General features: G+C 44.1%; 1 protein-coding gene across 1 annotated transcript in view; it reads left to right on the top strand.

Moving 5' to 3' along the window:
• The window catches only part of NAALADL1 (N-acetylated alpha-linked acidic dipeptidase like 1), a 104678-nt gene that overhangs the window by 54419 nt on the left and 30550 nt on the right, over nt 1–19709 (top strand). The window contains exons 10-12 of the mRNA XM_073554443.1: nt 8625–8710; nt 9580–9643; nt 10202–10269. Coding sequence (XP_073410544.1) covers nt 8625–8710; nt 9580–9643; nt 10202–10269 — 218 coding nt within the window. The remainder of the gene's footprint in view (nt 1–8624; nt 8711–9579; nt 9644–10201; nt 10270–19709) is intronic.

The following is a 19709-nucleotide window of genomic DNA, read 5'->3' as shown; positions in this document are numbered from 1 at the left end:
TTATGGACTTGGATGCATATTTTCTGATATGATATCTAGTTATCACCAGGTCTTGTATAATTCTCAGGGGGGGGGGGGGCAGTAATCAAAGAAACAAATCAATAATTATTCTAAAGGCACCATAAGGCTGTGTGCACACGCAGCGGATTTTGCTGCGGTTCCGCAGCGGTTTTGGCCGCTGCGGACCCGCAGCAGTTTTTGCTGCGGTGTACAGTACCATGATTCCCTATGGGAATCAAAAACCGCAGTGCAGACGGTGCGGAATTTTCCGCGCGGATTATCTGCGGTTTTCAATCCGCAGAAAGAATTGACATGTCAATTCTTTCTGCGGATTCTCCTGCGGTTTGCCATCTCCTCTATTGAGGAGATGAAAAACCGCAGGGCAAAACCGCAGAGCAATCCGCAGGTAAAACCGCAGGTCTTTTGACCTGCGGTTTCACCTGCGGATTTTACAAAATCCGCGCGGATGAATCCGCACCTAATCTGCAGCGTGTGCACACAGCCTCAAAATTACATTAAAAGGATTGTCCACCTATGTAATTGCATGTATTTTGGATTAAAAATATTTGCAATTGGGTTTCATTCAACATTTTGCACCATTTGGCTTTTTAGGCTGTTCTTTTCCCTGCACATTCATCCTTGATGTGGTCATAAATCAGCTCAGAAAAAGACAGATAAAAGTGTTACAAATGGTAATGAGTGAACATGCTGGGATAAGGTGTTATCTGATCATTCTCAAGTGCTAACCGAGTGTCTTCAGCGTGCTCGAAAAGTATGTTCAAGTCCCTGCGCCAGAATGTCTCATGACTGTTCAACAGCTGCAACACATTATTATTATTTATTTCTATAGCACATTGATTCCATGGTGCTGTACATAAGAATGGGGTTACATACAAATTACAGATATCACTTACAGTAAGCAAACTAACAATGACAGACTGATATAGAGGGGAGAGGACCCTGCCCTTGTGGGCTTACATTCTACAGGATGGTGGGAAAGGAGACAGTAGGATGGGGGTTGCAGCAGCTCCGGTGTTGGTAAGGCGGTAGCGGTGAGGAGGTAGTGGGGTCATTGCAGGCTGTAGGCTTTCTTGAAGAGGTGGGTTTTCAGGTTCCGTCTGAAGGATCTGAATGTAGTTGACAGTCGGACGTGTTGGGGCACAGAATTCCAGAGGATGTGTGCTATTCAGGAGAAGTCTTGGAGGTGATTAGGTGAGGAGCGAATAAGTGTGGAGGAGAGAAGGAGGTCTTGGGAGGACCGGAGATTATGTGAGGGAAGATATCAGGAGATTAGTTCAGAGATATATGGAGGAGACAGGTTATAGATGGCTTTGTAGGTCAGATTTAGACATTTGAACTGGATACGCTGAGGGTGTAAGGGGGGTCAGGGCTTAGCCCCTTTAAACGTTCATGCTGGTATATACATTTACCTGCATATAATTGTAATATATTGCATTGTGTCGTATTTTCGTATCTTTGTACTATATGTAAAATAGGGACAGTGCAGTTAGGAAAAGGGCCACTAGATGGGGGCACTGAGTACACTGCATAGGAAGGTTTAGTTGTAGGACATTTAGAGGTTAATACTAGGAGAGGTAGCTGGGGAATAAGGTAGTGAGACTTCCTGGATATAGTCAGTAAGGGGTAGACCCCTGTGTGCTGCTCAGGTGGCCTCTGGGCTGCTTGGCTACCATGAAGTGTTCTGAAGTAGAAGCCGAGCCATCCAAGGAAAGGAGTGGGAGTATAAAGGAAGAAGAGAAAAGTTAAGAGCACAGTATACGCAGCAACGTAGTGAAGAATTTGCAGAAGAAATTTGTGTACAGAAGAAGTTAGAGTGGGTCACCGTGAAAGTGCATGGGCAGGATAACAATTGAAGGGGTGGACGACCCAGTAGATAGTATTTCTGAGTCTGGGACAAAGTTGGTTCCAGGGAGATATATTGAAGTGGCGTTTTCACCGGGCTCCTCGTCTCGTTATATTTTTGTGGCCTATTCCTGTGAAGCAGAAGAAGTTAGGGAAAGACGAAGAAAATGCATTGCTGGTACTGCGACAAGTGTGCTAGAAGTGTTATGGATGTGCTGTGTCATGAAGACAATAAACCCGTTTTGTTTAACCCCTTCACCCCCAAGGGTGGTTTGCACGTTCATGACCGGGCCAATTTTTACAATTCTGACCACTGTACCGTTATGAGGTCATAACTCTGGAACGCTTCTATGGATCCCGGTGATTCTGACATTGTTTTCTCGTGACATATTGTACTTCATGTTAGTGGTAAAATTTCATTCAAATAACTTGCGTTTATTTGTGTAAAAAACGGAAATTTGGCAAAAATTTTGAAAATTTCGCAATTTTCCAACTTTGCATTTTTATGCCCTTAAATCACAGAGATACGGCACACAAAAAACTTGATAACTAACATTTCCCACACGTTTACTTTACATCAGCACAATTTTGGAACCAAAATTTTTTTTTGTTAGGAAGTTATAAGGGTTAAAAGTTGACCAGCGATTTCTCATTTTTACAACACCATTTTATTTTTAGGACCACATCACATTTGAAGCCACTTTGAGGGGTCTATATGATAGAAAATACCCAAAAGTGACACCATTCTAAAAACGGCACCCCTTAAGGTGCTCAAAACCACATTCAAGAAGTTTATTAACCCTTTAGGTGCGTCACAGGAATTTTTTTGAATATTTAAAAAAAAATGAACATCTAACTTTTTTTCACAAAAAAATACTTCAGGTTCAATTTTTTTTATTTTACCAAGGGTAACAGGAGAAATTGGACTGCAAAAGTTATTGTGCAATTTGTCCTGAGTACGCTGCTACCTGATTTGTGGGGGGGGAACGACTGTTTCGGAGCATGGCAGAGCTCAGAATGGAAGGAGCGCCGTTTGACTTTTTCAATGCAAAATTGGCTGGAATTCAGATCGGACGCCATGTCACGTTTGGAGAGTCCCTGATGTACCTAAACAGTGGAAACCCCCTACAAGTGACACCATTTTGGAAACTAGACCCCCCAAGGAACTTATCTAGATATGTGGTGAGAACTTTGAACCCACAAGGGCTTTACAGAAGTTTATAACGTACAGCGGTACAATTAAAAAATCATATTTTTTCCACAAAAATGATCTTTTCACCCCAATTTTTATTTTCTAAGGGTAACAGGACCTTAAAAGTTATTGTGCAATTTGTCCTGAGTACGCTGATACCCCACATGTGGGGGTAATCCACTATTTGAGCGCATGGCAGAGCTCGGAAGGGAAGCAGCGCCATTTGACGTTTTTGGCTGGAATTGAGATCGGACACCATGTCGCGATTGGAAAACCCCTAATGTACCTAAACAGTGGAAACCCCCCACAAATGATACCATTTTGGAAACTAGACCCCCTAAGGAACTTATCTAGATGTGTGGTGAGAACTTTGAACCCCCGAGGGCTTCACAGAAGTTTATAACATAAAGCCGTACAATTAAAAAATCATATTTTTTCCACAAAAATGATCTTTTCACCCTCAATTCTTATTTTTCCAAGGGTAACAGCACCCTAAAAGTTATTGTGCAATTTGTCCTGAGTACGCTGATACCCCACATGTGGGGGTAAACCACTATTTGGGCGCATGGCAAAGCTCGGAAGGGAAGCAGCGCCATTTGACGTTTTTGGCTGGAATTGAGATCGGACACCATGTCGCGATTGGAAAACCCCTGATGTACCTAAACAGTGGAAACCCCCCACAAATGACACCATTTTGTAAACTAGACCCCCCAAGGAACTTATCTAGATGTGTGGTGAGCACTTTGAACCCCCCAGTGCTTCACAGAAGTTTATAATGCCAGGGCGTGAAAATAAAAAATTTGTATTTTTTCCACAAACATGATCTTTTAGGCACCATTTTTTTTTATTTTCCCAAGGGTAACAGGAGAAATTGGACCCCAAAAGTTGTTGTCCAATTTGTCCTGAGTATGCTGATACCCCATATGTGGGAGAAAACTACTGTATGGGCACACGTCGGGGATCGGAAGGGAAGTAGTGACGTTTTGGAATGCAGACATTGATGGAATGGTCTGCGGGTGTCATGTTGCCTTTGGAGAGCCCCTAATGTACCTAAACAGTGGAAACCCCCCACAAATGACCCCATTTTGAAAACTAGACCCCCTAAGGAACTTATCTAGATGTGAGGTGAGCACTTTGAACCCCCAAGGGCTTCACAGAAGTTTATAATGCCAGGGCATGAAAATAAAAAAATTGTATTTTTTCCACAAACATGATCAATTAGTCCCCAATTTTTTTATTTTCCCAAGGGTAACAGGAGAAACTGAACCCCAAAAGTTGTTGTCCAATTTGTCCTGAGTACGCTGACACCCCATATGTGGGAGAAAACTACTGTATGGACACACGTCAGGGCTCGGAAGGGAAGTAGTGACGTTTTGGAATGCAGACTTTGATGGAATGGTCTGCGGGTGTCATGTTGCCTTTGGAGAGCCCCTAATGTACCTAAACAGTGGAAACATCCACAAATGACCCCATTTTGGAAACGAGAACCCCTAAGGAACTTATCTAGATGTGTGGTGAGCACTTTGATCCCCCAAGGGCTTCACAGAAGTTTATAATGCCCGGGCATGAAAATAAAAAAATCATTTTTTTCCACAAAAATGATATTTTTGTCCTCAATTTTTTATTTTCCTAAGGGTAACAGGAGAAATTGGACCCCAAAAATTGTTTTGCAATTTGTCCTGAGTAGGCTGATACCCTACATGTGGGGGTAAAACACTGTTTGGGCGCATGGAAGAGCTTGGAAGGGAAGGAGCACCATATGACTTTTTCAACTCAGAATTGGCTGGAATTGAGATCAGACGCAATGTTGCATTTGGAGAGCCCCTGATGTGCCCAAACAGTGGAGACCCCCAATTCTAACTCCAACCCGAACCCCAACACACCCCTAACCCTAATCTCAGCCCTAACCCTAGCCCTAACCCAAGCCCTAACCCTAGCCCTAACCCTAACCCTAGCCCTAATCCTAACCCTAGCCCTAGCCCTAACCCTAACCCTAACCCTAGCCCTAACCCTAGCCCTAACCCTAACCCTAATGGAAAAATGGAAATAAATACATTTTTTTAATTTTATTATTTTTCCCTAACTAAGGGGGTGATAACGGGGGGTTTGATTTACTATTTATGGCGGTTTTTATTTTTGGCAGCTGTCGCACGCTAAAAGACGCTTTTTATTGTAAAAATAGTTTTTGCATCACCACATATTGAGAACTATAATTTTTCCGTATTTTGACCCACCGAGTCACGTGAGGTCTTATTTTTTGCGGGACGAGTTGACGTTTTTATTGGTACCATTTTCGGGCACGTGACATTTTTTGATCGCTTTTTATTCTGATTTTTGGGACGCAGAATGAACAAAAACCAGCGTTTCGTGAATTTCTTTTGGGGGAGTGTGTTTACACCGTTCCGCGTGCGGTAAAATTGATAAAGCGGTTTTATTCCTCGGGTCTGTACGGTTACAGCGATCCCTCATTTAGGTCTTTTTTTATGTTTTGTCGGTTTTATGCAATGAAAACTATTTTATATAAAAAATAATTATTTTTGCATCGCTTTATTCTGCAAGCTATAACTTTTTTATTTTTTTGCTGATGATGCTGTGTGGTGGCTCGTTTTTTGCGGGACAAGATGATGTTTTCAGCGGTACCATGGATATTTATATGTGTCTTTTTGATTGCGCGTTATTACACTTTTTGTTTGGCGGTATGATAATAAATCATTATTTTTTGCTTCGTTTTTTATTTTTATTTTTTAAGGGGTTCGCTAAAGGGGTTAACTAATGGGACAGTTTTATAGGGCGTGTCGTTACGGACGCGGCGATACCTAATATGTGTACTTTTATTGTTTTGGTTTTTTTTATTTTCAAAAAATGAATTTATTGGGGAATATTTTTTTTTTTTACTAATTTATTTGGCGATTTTTTTAAAATTATTTTTACACTTTTTTTTATTTTTTTTTTACTTTATTACATAGTCCCAGGTGGGACATCACTGTCCTGTGACAGATCGCTGATCTGTCACATCACAGATCACTGTGACAGATCAGCAATCTGTCACAGGCATTGAAGAAGACTTCCTCTTGCCTGCGCTTTGCAGGCACTGAGGAAGCCAGCTTCCTCCAGGCCCCCGAAGGCCCCCGTCGCCATCTTGGATTCGGGGGCCTGGAGGAAAGGAGCCCCCCACAGCAGCGCTGCGCATTGCGCTGCCGTGGGGGGCTCAGGGAAGCACGGAGGGAGCCCCCTCCCTGCCGATGCTTCCCTTTAACTCCCGGTACACCGCGATCATGTTTGATCGCGGTGTGCAAGGGGTTAACGTGTCAGGGGCGGTCCGTGACCGCCCCTGACACATTGTGCCGGGTGTCAGCTGTGATAATCAGCTGACACCCGGCCGCGATCACCGGCGCTCACCACGTGGGCGCCGCTGATCGCGGTAGACGTACTATCCCGTCCATGGGCATAGGGGCCCGGGTCCCATGGACGGGATAGCACGTTGGATGTCAGGAAGGGGTTGCTTTGGACTCTGCCTCCTGTCCTTTGAACACAAGGAAGAATGGGGGACACAGCAGGGAAGAAGCAGCTGCCAGCACAGTGAGTATGGATTGTGCTGACATGACCACAACCCTGTCGCTATTTTACAAGGGAATGGGAGCCAGTGAAGAGATTTGCAGAGGAGAGAAGTGGAGGAGTAGCGAGGAGAGAGATGAATTAGTCGGGCAACAGAGTTAAGGATGGACTGGAGAGGCGCGAGAGTGTTAGCAGGGAGGTCACAGAGGATGATGATGCAGTAATCAAGGCGGGAAATGATGAGGGCATGCACAAGCATTTTAGTAGATTGAGGGTTGTGGAAAGGACGTATTCTGGAAATATTTTTGAGCTGGAGGTGACAGGAGGTGGAAATTGCTTGGATGTGCGGTTTGAAGGACAGGGCAGAATCAAGGGTTACGCCGAGGCAGCACATGCCGGGATTGCCTGTTTGTTAGACAATCCCTGTATGGCTAGTTTCACACTAGCGTTTGGCCGAGCTGCGGAGGGCTACGTAGTTCCTCCGTTAAGCCCCACCCACTGCCGCACCTCTTCCTTCAGCTCCGCCTGCATCGGCATGCGTCCCGCGTACCTATTGTTAACATTGGGTGCGCAGGCCATGCAAATGTATGCGGATGCCGTTTTGACGCTGTGCAGACAGCAACAAAATGCAGCATGTTGCGTTCGGCGCAGTGTCAAAACAACGCATGCTCAGGCATCCGCATACATTCACATGGCCTGCGTGCCCAATGTTAAAAATAGGGTACACAAGACGCATGCCGACGTAGGCGGAGCTGAAGGAAGAGGTGCAGCAGTGGGCGGGGCTTAACAGAAGAACTACGTAGCCCTCCGCAGCTCTGCCAAACGCTAGTGTGAAACTAGCCTATGTGTTGTGGCTGTCGAACAGCCTTGAGGCATGCAGCCGGGGGGACTCTAACATATTATTCGAGCATTCCGAGCATGGTCAGATAACACCTTATCTGAGCACATTCGCTCATCAGAAGTTACAAAATCTCCTATCAGACCATTAGAATGAGCTCACTGACGGATTCACCATTAAAAGGAAAAGTGAAATGAGATTGAAAGCTATTGTTGCTGACAGCTATATCAGGGGTATGGGCACATTGAAGGGATTGTCCAGGATTAGGAAAACATGGCTGCGTCTTCAAAACATAGCTCCACCGCTGTCAATCTGCTGTGTTTGGTATTACAGCTCTACCCCATTCATTTTATTGGAGCTGAACTGCAATACCGGACACAAGGTGTAGCAAGGCCGGACTGGCCCTCTGGCAATTCTGGCGAAGGGCCTGTCTGGTAGTGGGCTGCCTTGTCTGCGATGTTATTAACAGAATCGGTGTTCTCAAGACACCCCTACTGTTAAGAGTTGTGACGGAGCACAAAGTCGCTGACTCCGTCACTTACCCCAGCAGGCCACGGGAATCATTAGAAATATTGGTCTTGTAGAAAATCTTGCTTTCCTCCGTCCAGGGTAATATTAGTAATAGATCCCATATGGGCTTTGGGACAGGGACAGCATGGGCCTGTAGGATTTCAAATGCCAGGGCTGAATTTCAGCCACAGTCCGTACCTGAGGTGTAGACAGGGGTGGCGCTGTTGTTGAGTAAAGGCAGCCATGTTTTTGAAGTACGGTACATTTTCAGCATTGTCGCCTGGCTGTCTTAGACTTAGGATGGCAATTTAGAGAAACAAAACACACACCTAATAATGAAAAAAAAAAGTGGAAAATCCAGCAACCTCAGAATTCACTAAAATATCACATTTATTTGTAGATTAAAATACGAAGTAAAGTTTAAAAGACATGTTAGCGCAACGGCCACCGTGCTTCAAGCTACACCAGCTCTTAATCATTACCGCCGACCATTGTGCTAACATGTTTTAACATGCTGGTTGCTGGATTTTCCATGGTTCACTTGCTAAGGAACCAGCCTGAAGCCTTCATGCACTGCACCCCCCATTCCAGGCATCTCTCAACCCGGGGAGCTGATGATTGCTTCATTGTGTTTTTCTTCTCTCCAATAATGCTTATTGTTAATAGGAAAATGGCGTCCACGTCGGACTATCATTTTTGGAAGCTGGGGAGCAGAAGAATTTGGTTTAATTGGATCTACAGAATTTGCAGAGGTAATGTCTTTCCTAGTACTGATGTCTAATACTAGTGGTCATTGGGATGACATTATGGAAAAAAGAAGAGTTCACCATCTGTAATATCAAGTTGCCTGAACCCTATCTGAAATGCCGTTCTGGAGGGACAGCAGGTAAAGCAAAAGCTCTTCCCCTAAGGCCAGTTCAACATATCTAACTTTCACAGTTCAGATCTCGATGTCCCAACCTGTCGAGAGTCTCCTGACCTGATCTCAACAACCTCCTAACCATGTATCAGGCTGTTGAGTTTAAGTCAGGAGAGCTGCACCCGGTCCAGACATTGCTGTCCATGCTTGGACCATGAAAGTTGGGTTTATGAAGGTGGCCACAATCACTTTTTGGGCTGTGTGTTGCTATTTCAATAAAATCAGTGCTTTATCAGCAGGAGATTATCACTACAGGACTAGGTGTCTCGTGCCTCCTAGTCCAGCCACGCCCCCAGCACTGATTGGCAGCTTTCTGCCTATCTGTACACTGAAATCAGCCAGTCAGTGTTGTGGGCAGGGTTATACAGGGCTCTGCATTCTGAGCCTTGCAGCAAACAGTGATTGTATCAAAATGACAGCAAGCATCCCAGCAAGTGACACATCGATTCATTCAGGGTCTCAACCCCTACATCATGCTGCTACTTGACTACATAACAAAACCTGGTGACAGATTCCCATGCTGGAAGTCATATCTGGGTCCTACTTCTGAGAAGATCTCGTCCGTGGAGAATGAGGTCTTATGCTATGGAGAACCACATCTTTTGGATAATTTATCATAAGAGGAGATAGATGAAGCTTAATTATGACATTTGGTTTTTTTTATTTCTTTTTTTTGAGCATTTCCCATCCTTTTCTGTCTAGGACTACTATAGTAAACTGAGGGACAGAACTGCAGCATACATCAATGTGGACATTTCTGTGTTTGGTAAGGATCCGATTACGTCTCGGTTATAAATAGTTGTTAAATTATTATTATTATAGTTTAGTTTTGAGCAAATGTAAATATGAAATAATTTATAGACACATATTCAGAAAAAAAAACATACTTTGAATGGAACACAAAACTATTGATCAAAGGCTGCAACATGTCATTGCATCATCATTTAGAGATATGTCGCCAACCTTCGTCCTTTATTTTCCACAGCACATCCCTGTGCATATGAGAAGGTCTGCTGCTGACAGTATGGTATGGGGCCATTCACATGTCTGTGATTTTTCGCAGACTGAGAAGTCAGTGGAAAATCGCAGAGTCATGTCTGATTTTGAACCAAGGGTTGGATTAAAATCGACAATGCAAGTAAATTGGCCCGTGTAAAAAAAAAAATTGGACTGCACTCAGATGACATCTGAGTGCAGTCCGATTTTTCACTGGCTGTCAGAATGGAGAAAGTGGAGAATTTTTTTTCTGTGACTGAGCTCTAATCATTGCACAGATCTCAGATAAGTGTACTGATAACATTATTACATTTCTGTCTCCAACCAGCAAATGCAACACTGAGAGCGCAAGGGACCCCAGCTGTCCAGAATGTTATATTCACTGCTGCAAAACAGGTACAGGAATCGGTGTAGGTGACTAATGCACAGACAGGAATGGCCACTGGGCTGATATTATTATCTCAGTTGCACATATAGATGTTGCAGAAGAAGTAACCAGCTTAGTTTTAAAGATGAATTTTGGGCTCCAGACATCGGTTTTTATCAATATTTCCTACTAAGTTCCAATGCTGGATCACCTTTCCCTTTAATCAAACAAACAAGGCAGAACTCTGTAGCGCTATAGCATGCAAACATGAAACATGAAAATTGAATTGCATTACTGTACTAGAAATATGAAAAATTGAGAATGCTTAGAGCATAAATTGGCCAATTCATGGGCACTTGGAAGCCACGTTAAGGCGATTCTCATTTCCAGGACATAACTTAATGCCTCTCTTAGACAGTCTAAACTCTATGGGAACCTAGTGTGAATTCTCTCCTAGACTAAAGTCTAATATCTTCATGGAGGGGTAGTGATCCTGCTGTGATTAAAAACGCCTGAGGCTAAGGGGCGGAGTGCTCAGTGGTTGTTTGATTGTATATGAGTTGGTGACTCTAGGTAGGCACCTGTTCACACCTAATTCATGTTTGGATGTGACGGTCAGTTCTTTTATTTGTCACCTTTCCCTTTAATTCTGCATTGTGCTATAATTTTGCCATTTCTTCAAGAATTTTATGAATAGATTGACACATGTGTTATCATTCACCTTGTTAAAAAGATGGCACTGCTGATACAGTCGTGTAAACATTGATCAGACCGTTTCAGGACAAGTCAAACTGCCAAGAAGAAAGAAACACCCAGTTGTCAATTTATTTCTACATTTTTAGGAGAAATAGCAGAAGGCAAAAAAAAGAACATAGACTTCTAAGAAAAGATGCGTTAGAGTTAATATAGCATGGGAATTACAAATATTTCCAAAAGCTTTTAGGTCAAAAGACCTGGAACGTCGTCTCTAGATAGGAATTCCAGGAGTAAAATATCGATGGCCTATGACTGATTGCTGAACTTTAGTGATGAGACAACGTGCTCGAAAAATATGTTTAAGACCCCCACGGCTGCATGTTTCGCAGCAGTACGACAGCCATAACACATGCAGGGATTACCCATTTGTTCGGCAATACCTGTCATGGGGGGGGGGGCAAACATATTTTTTGAGCACACCGAAGACACGGGTTAGCATCAGAGCATGCTCGGATAAGACCTTAACCAAGCACATGTAAGGGGAAGCAGATAGATCCCTGAAGAATTCTTGCAAAAGGTCACATTAGTGGACAAAGACTGCCATCTGCTGGCCAGGGGAAATGAGATGGAACCAATTTGCTCTGGAAGATTTGCGGGGGGAGCTACTTCGAGTGCTGGACTTGATCAGGTGACTGGGAGCCCAGAGTTCCTGAATATAAAATACCTGAGTACCAAAACAGCAGACAGATTTGGCGCCAGAGAAGAGAGCGGAGCAGACGCGCTCCAGGGATGTCAACAAGGCCAGCGTGACAGGCTCCAATGGGAAGTCAACGACACCAAGGTGTCGGTCACCGCCTGGCAAGGCCCGAATTCCGTTCAGGACTGAGCTCCACCTGAGCTGCTAGGATGCGCACCACACGTCAATCAAGCCTCAGAGACCAGTCATCGCCTGTCAAGAGCCTAGGCCTAATCCTTTCTGCACCAAGCCCCAGAGACCTCCGTCGACTTTCAAGCTGAAAAGGTCTTCGATGAGACTGTGACAGGAGAGGCATGCCTGCGATTGCGGAGGGACGCAAGTGAGCAGGGTCGTCACTTCCAGTTATAACTCATGGTAAAGGGGTCGGCTGGGACTAGGGCAACAGGTTGGGAGGGGTTTGGTTGGTGCGTGGGAGGCTCAAGACTCTTTAATAGACTACATCAGAGCGAGACTTGCGGCCTAGCGGGAAAACCCGGTGACCCCAGCTAGGGCCAGAGTGTCACGCTGTGACAGTCTTCGGTAAAGAAGGGGGGCCTCAAACTGTCCCCGGAACTGGGACCAGGGATCGTGGGTACTCTTAAAAGTAGAGAAGGCCGAGTCTCTGACCTTACTATGCTCCTGTTAATGTCCTAAGCTGTCCCCTCTCCCAGGAGACCTGGGGCAGATATGTTAAGCGTATAAACACGTAAGACAAACAGGGATAACAAAAAGCAACTTATATGCAAAATCACTCACCAAGGGTACGGGGGATATAGGGAAGGATAGGAATGTACAAAACAAATAGGAAAAGGATAATGGAGAAAGCATTCACTCAAAAACAGCATGCAACTACGAACTCCAACTTCAGCACACCAACTCCAGCAAGCCAGGAAGTAAACTTTCACTGGCAAAGATGAGAAGGTCTGGCCAGTTTTAAAAGAGAGAGGAAATGAGCAGGTCAGGAGCAGCTATGAGATGGAGCTGAAAGTCTCTAACCAGCATACAAAGAGTCATTAACTTCTTCAAAACAGACTGTTTTTCTTATGTTAGCCCTTTTTGATCCATGTTGCATTTGTTTTCTTTATCATACTTTTTTTTTTTTTGGCTATGGATGGGGTCACAAATCTGCATGCTTTACTTGCAGATTTCATCCTACTCAATTATTAAGCACTGAAATCCTCAATGAAAACCCGCACAAGAGTGAGCATGCTGCATATCTGAAATCACGTATTCAGGGGAATTTGTAGTTATATTCCGCGCTGCCGCAAGAAAGTATTCCAGGAGATCAATGTCAAAGATTCACAGTGGTTTATTCTATGCGTTTCGGGGGTCTCATGCCCCCTTCATCAGGAAATACCACATAGTAAGTACAGGCATCACACGTACAGTATATATAGTTGAGACAAGACGCTGAGATTCAAAAAAACGCCAACAGATCAGATGACACAGTGTCAAAGTTCATAGTCGCTACAGGGTTAACGGTTCATATGGCTTGTACCACATAAAAATGTACAATAAAACAATTAATAACTGAGGACATGAATGGTGTATTCATTTATAGGAGACTAATTCAATTAACAGCAAAAGAAAAAGATAAAAAAAGAGAAAGTGAAAAAATGCCGACTTTCACTGAGTGGACAAGAACTCATACTAAAATGAACCTTCAAGCGTGGAAGCAGATGCCTTAGGCTGAGTTCACACGTGGCGTTTTTTTCGTGTTTCCGCGGCGGTTTTAACCGCGCGATTTTGCCGCGAAAAATAAGCATCCCATGCATTCCTATGGGATTCTGCAATGCTGTGCTAATGCTGTGGTTTTTACCGCGGCGGAATCGCTTTGCGGTAAAAAACGCAGCATGCTCATTAATTTCACGGAATCGCGGCGATCCCGCACCCATAGGAATGCATTGTTCTGCTTACTTCCTGCATGTGGCTGTGCACAACATGCGGAAAGTAAGCAGAACATTTGCGGATGGTACCCACTGTCCTCCAGGCTTTGGGTACCATATCCCTGTAAAAAATAGAATTTAAAATAAAAAAATTGTTATTCTCACCTTCCGGCGACCCGCGCAGCCTTCCCGCCTCTCTCCATGCTCTCGTTCCCAGTAATCCTTTGCGAAAATGCCCGCGATGGCGTCCGTTCTCGCGGGATCGCGAAGTCTTGCGGTCATTCGCGCGACGTCATCGCGAATTACCGCGAGACATCGCGATCCCGCGAGAACGGACGTCATCGCGGGCATTTTCGCAAAGGATTACTGGGAACGGCTGCGCGGGACGTCGGAAGGTAAGAATAAGGGTGTGTGCAGACGCTGCGGATTAATCCGCACGGATTTTGCAAAAACTGCGGATTATCTGCGGTTTTGCCTGCGGTTTGGTCCTGCGGATTCACCATCTCCACAATGGTGGAGATAGGAACCCGCAGCGGTTTCCGCAGAAAGAATTGACATGTCAATTCTTTCTGCGGATTCAAAACCGCAGCAAATCCGGGCGGATTTTTCCGCAACGTCTACACAGGGTTTTTTTTATACCATTCATTTGAATGGTACTGTACACCGCAGCTAAAACTGCTGTGGGTCCGCAGCGGCCAAAACCGCTGCGGAAACGCAGCGGAATCCGCAGCGTGTGCGCATACCCTAACACCATTTTTATTTTTTTTTGCATTTTACCTTTTACTATTGATGTTGCATAGGCGGCCTCAGTAGTAAAAAGTTGGTCACACTTGTCAAACACTATGTTTGACGAGTGTGACCAACCTGTCAATCAGTTCTCCAAGCGATACTACAGATCGCTTGGAAAACGCTAGCATTTTGCAAGCTAAATACGCTTGCAAAATGCTAGTTTTTCCGCGGGAAAATCGCGGGAATTTAAAATGCGATTTTCCCACGGAATGGAAAGAGAGAACCACGTCTAATAATAATTATTCATTTAATTTTATCACGCAATTTTCTGTTGAGCACACTGTCCCGCTCCGGTCCGCAGCAGAGGCCGGGCCTCCGCTGACCGCGTATCCCCCGTCGCAGCCATTAGCTGCGCAGGTGGCCTGCCCTTCACCACCACACATTGCTGCCGCTTACCCCAGGCCAGGGGCTGTGGCCCAACCGTCCAAGGACCCCGCCGGAGCCTGTGGGGCTCCAGTGTCATCAGCGCGCCGGAGTGCGCGAAGACTTCGTCATCGTCTCAGCAACTGGGCCCAGCAGCTACTACGCCGAAAGACCACCTTCCTGAACGGCGAGGGACATCTGGACGGCTAAGTTGACTTTATAATTAAGGACCCGAAGTTGGCCATACCGCGGCCCTATAGTGACCGGCTGTTGCCGGAAGTAGTCGTGTTCTACTGTTTTGTGTGTGCCTGTATAGAGCCCCTGCGAGGGCAACCCTTGTTACCCCTGTTTTTGGTGATCAGGCCGGGACTGAGGAAAGTTCCCTCTGGCCCTATAGACGTTAATACGGAAAGCACCTACTTGTCTCGCGACTCGTCACTGCATCCTGCGCACCTGTGAGTACCACAACTGCTCCTTTAAGAAGCATCTTTGTAGCTGTAAATAGTGGCTCCATTTGGATTCAAAACATTTCCATTTTAGGAGTAAGAATCACTTAATTGAAGAAATATCTATTCGTTCACTTTACAGATCATGTAACTTCACTTGCAATAATACATATCCATGTATACACCGCCAATCCCTATTCACATAATAGTGGCGCCAACCCCAAAGGACCAATCATATGAGGACTCACACATCCATGTATCGGCAGAGTTCCCTCTCACCCACATGACATCATCAGCAAGAGACAAGATGTATCAGAGGCGCAGCCCAGTGACGCGCACCACCAGGTCACAGCGCGCGCGCCGCCCACCCCTACAGGTCCGGTCATGTGACGCCTCCGTCACAGGGCACCGCACGTGCGCAGTGCCATGCAAGGGATCAGCCACACGAACCGCCCACCGGGGGGGGGGACCGCGCATGCGCAGAGACCCGGAGCGCGCAGTCACGCAAGGCACCCCCTCACAAGCTCGCGCATGCGCTGATGAACAAAAACAAGTGTAAAACCGCACTTGAATAAATGAGTCCACACAAATAGGCCAAAATGCTCCCGTACAAAGCAACATATAAGAAACATTAGGAATCAAGTAACCACATCCATAGTAACTTTAATAATATTCCATACTTTACGAATCCTTTAGTCACATACGTTGTACATTGCATAAGGGGCAAAACTGGGATAATTATAAAAAAAGAAAAAAGGAAAAAAGGAAAAGAGGGCACGGGGAATGGCAGGCAAGAAATAACCATGGAGATTAGGGCTCGAATTAGTGAGCATAAGAGTACAATTAGGACTAAACTTGTGGAGTTGCCGATTCCGAAGCATTTTTTGGAGTGCAGACATTCAGTGAACCAGTTACGATTTAGAGTAATAGATGGGGTTCCTGTATTGAGACGTGGGGGTGATAGGGTTAAGATGTTGAAGAAAAAAGAGTTGAGATGGATATCGATTCTCGATACATTGCAACCAAGGGGTTTGAACTTGGATTATAATCTACATACTTGTGTCACCTAATCCTTTGCTCTGTGTCATTATCCTTTGATGTGGGTGAATATTTGTTTATGTTGGCCTTTTATGGTCTTTTAATTAAATGTTTTTTTATTTGTTTTTTGTGTTTATAGGTGATATATTTGGATGGAGTGGAGGACACGGGGACTGAACAGTCCTGAATCATGAAGAGGATGTTGTCCTTTGAGATTTTTTGTCGAGATTTTTTGTCGTTATTTCTTGCCTGCCATTCCCCGTGCCCTCTTTTCCTTTTTTCTTTTTTTATAATTATCCCAGTTTTGCTGCTTATGCAATGTACAACGTATGTGACTAAAGGATTCGTAAAGTATGGAATATTATTAAAGTTACTATGGATGTGGTTACTTGATTCCTAATGTTTCTTATATGTTGCTTTGTACGGGAGCATTTTGGCCTATTTGTGTGGACTCATTTATTCAAGTGCGGTTTTACACTTGTTTTTGTTCATCAGCGCATGCGCGAGCTTGTGAGGGGGTGCCTTGCGTGACTGCGTGCTCCGAGTCTCTGCGCGTGCGCGGTCCCCCCCGGTGGGCGGTTCGTGTGGCTGATCCTTTGCATGGCACTGCGCACGCGCGGTGCACTGTGACGGAGGCGTCACATGACCGGACCTGTAGGGGTGGGCGGCGCGCGCGCTGTGACCTGGTGGTGCGCGTCACTGGGCTGCGCCTCTCATACATCTTGTCTCTTGCTGATGATGTCATGTGGGTGAGAGGAAACTCTGCCGATACATGGATGTGTGAGTCCTCATATGATTGGTCCTTTGGGGTTGGCGCCACTATTATGTGAATAGGGATTGGCGGTGTATACATGGATATGTATTATTGCAAATGATTGGTGCGTTATTTCTATGGATACCTTTGATGCATGATGACTATTGGTGGGCTGATTTGGGGATGGTTGTTTACGTATGAAATGTTTTTGTAATATTTCTAATATGATCATGACCATTACTGATAATGACTAGATAAACTGTGATGTTGAATATATATGTATCTGATGGATGTATTTATATGTATTCTATGTATGAATTTTCTGTGATGGGTGTTATCTAAATGGTGATTGGCTGTGCCACACTATAAAAGGCCACCATATGTGCTGTTATGTTATACTTGAAAAAGGCCACAATATGGCCGAAACGTTGTATTTTGTACTGGCAGAATAAATTTTTGATACGATTTTTCACCTAGACCGGATGCTGTTCCTTTTCCTTATTTGGACTATCGTTCATTTGGGTCCATGAACCTTTGAACCTGCATCTACTCCTCCGCTGTGCTGTCGGCTGCTCTTTGCTGTATGGCTGTAAGCAGTGTCGGACTGGGGTGGTAAGGACCCATCAGTAACTGACTCTGGGAGCCACCAAGTATTCAGCTACATGCAAATATTAAGTTCCCTTCATTCACAGATTTACCTGTTCTTCTACATAATAAACCAGGTTGTTTGTTGGGCAAGTGATGAAATGCTACATATGTCTGTACATAGTGTATGAAGTGTATCAGGCCAGCTAATGCTTATGTTGGTAGGAGGAAGGGCGTTAGAGTCGGCTTGCTCCTGTACAGGGGCCCATCGGGGAAAATCACCTGTTCCCATGTGGGTCAGTCCGAGCCTGGCTGCCGTAATGGCACTGTAATACTGATTAAATTGATATCTTTGCTAAAGAAAACCACTTTGCCATTTTTATTAAATCAGTATTTGAAGTTCTTCGGCTAATTCAATTTCGGTGCACAGGGGCCGGACTGTGCACTGAGTTTTCTCCTCATTGTCTGTGATTCCCCAGCTCCTCCAGTCTTTCCAAAGATTTCAAGCAGAGGAGGCAGGTCATTCACAGACTGGAAGTGGTTAAAACTAAAAGAGAAAGAGCGCAATAGGGTCTTACCCAGGTAAAAGAGATACAGTTCAAGCTATTATACTCACCAATAGCAGGAGAGTTAGAGGCATAAAGGAATAGAGGTCAAAGCTGCTGCACATCCAAATGGCCCCGCCGTGACCATAGATCATCAGATATCAAAGAAACAATTTTCGGATTTAAACGTGCGCTGCTAGACAAAACGACTCCTTTCCAGATTGTGTACTTGTATACTTTTATTTTACCAACGCGTTTCGAAGTCTCAAACTTCTTCCTCAGGGGATGACATGTACAAACAGACAGAGTAGCTCCCAGTTTTATACATACAAATTTCAAATATTGGCGCCAAAGGTCACATGTTACAGGGAAAGAATGTCAAAGGTCATCAGTAACAAAAAAATGTACAAAAAATGTTTAAAACTGTATTGTTTCCACCTTAATAAATTCTCTTAAAATATTTATTTGCAGGTCATAAAAAGAAGAATGAAAAAATTTGAAATGAATATATAAAAGGATAGACCTGTGCTAGAACTATAAAATTTTATATTTGGGATGATGGTTTGAGCTGTGATTTACTGCTCCCTTCCCCCCTTTTTTATAGTTCTAGCACAGGTCTATCCTTTTATATATTCATTTCAAATTTTTTCATTCTTCTTTTTATGACCTGCAAATAAATATTTTAAGAGAATTTATTAAGGTGGAAACAATACAGTTTTAAACATTTTTTGTACATTTTTTTGTTACTGATGACCTTTGACATTCTTTCCCTGTAACATGTGACCTTTGGCGCCAATATTTGAAATTTGTATGTATAAAACTGGGAGCTACTCTGTCTGTTTGTACATGTCATCCCCTGAGGAAGAAGTTTGAGACTTCGAAACGCGTTGGGAAAATAAAAGTATACAAGTACACAATCTGGAAAGGAGTCGTTTTGTCTAGCAGCGCACGTTTAAATCCGAAAATTGTTTCTTTGATATCTGATTCACAGACTGGAGGCAGGCGGAGGGGCTGAGGAACCACAGACAAGGAGGAGAAGACCGTGTGCACAGTCCGTCCCCTGTGCACCGAAGTCTAATTAGCAGAAAACGCCAAATGATGATTATGGAAGAACAAAGCGCATTTCACCAAAGGTATCCATTTAATCTGTATTACAGGCCATTAACCCGTTTACCCCCAAGGCTGGTTTGCACGTTCATGACCGGGCCAATTTTTACAATTCTGACCACAGTCCCTTTATGAGGTAATAACTCTGGAACGCTTCCATGGATCCTGGTGATTCTGACACTATTTTCTCGTGACACATTGTACTTCATGCTAGTGGTAAAATTTCATTCATATAACTTGCGTTTATTTGTGAAAAAACAGAAATTTGGCGAAATTTTGAAAATTTCGCAATTTTCCAACTTTTAATTTTTATGCCCTTAAATCACAGAGATACGGCACACAGAAAACTTAATAAGTAACATTTCCCACATGTTTACTTTACATCAGCACAATTTTGGAACCAAAATTTTATTTTCTTAGGAAGTTATAAGGGTTAAAAGTTGACCAGCGATTTCTCATTTTTGCAACACCATTTTATTTTTACGGACCACATCACATTTGAAGCCACTTTGAGGGGTCTATAT

This window comes from Dendrobates tinctorius, unplaced genomic scaffold (genome assembly GCF_039654945.1).
Source record: "Dendrobates tinctorius isolate UK_male_01 unplaced genomic scaffold, ASM3965494v1 ptg000211l, whole genome shotgun sequence".
Classification (NCBI taxonomy): Eukaryota; Metazoa; Chordata; class Amphibia; order Anura; family Dendrobatidae; genus Dendrobates; species Dendrobates tinctorius.
This window is presented reverse-complemented; position numbering and strand designations above follow the sequence as displayed.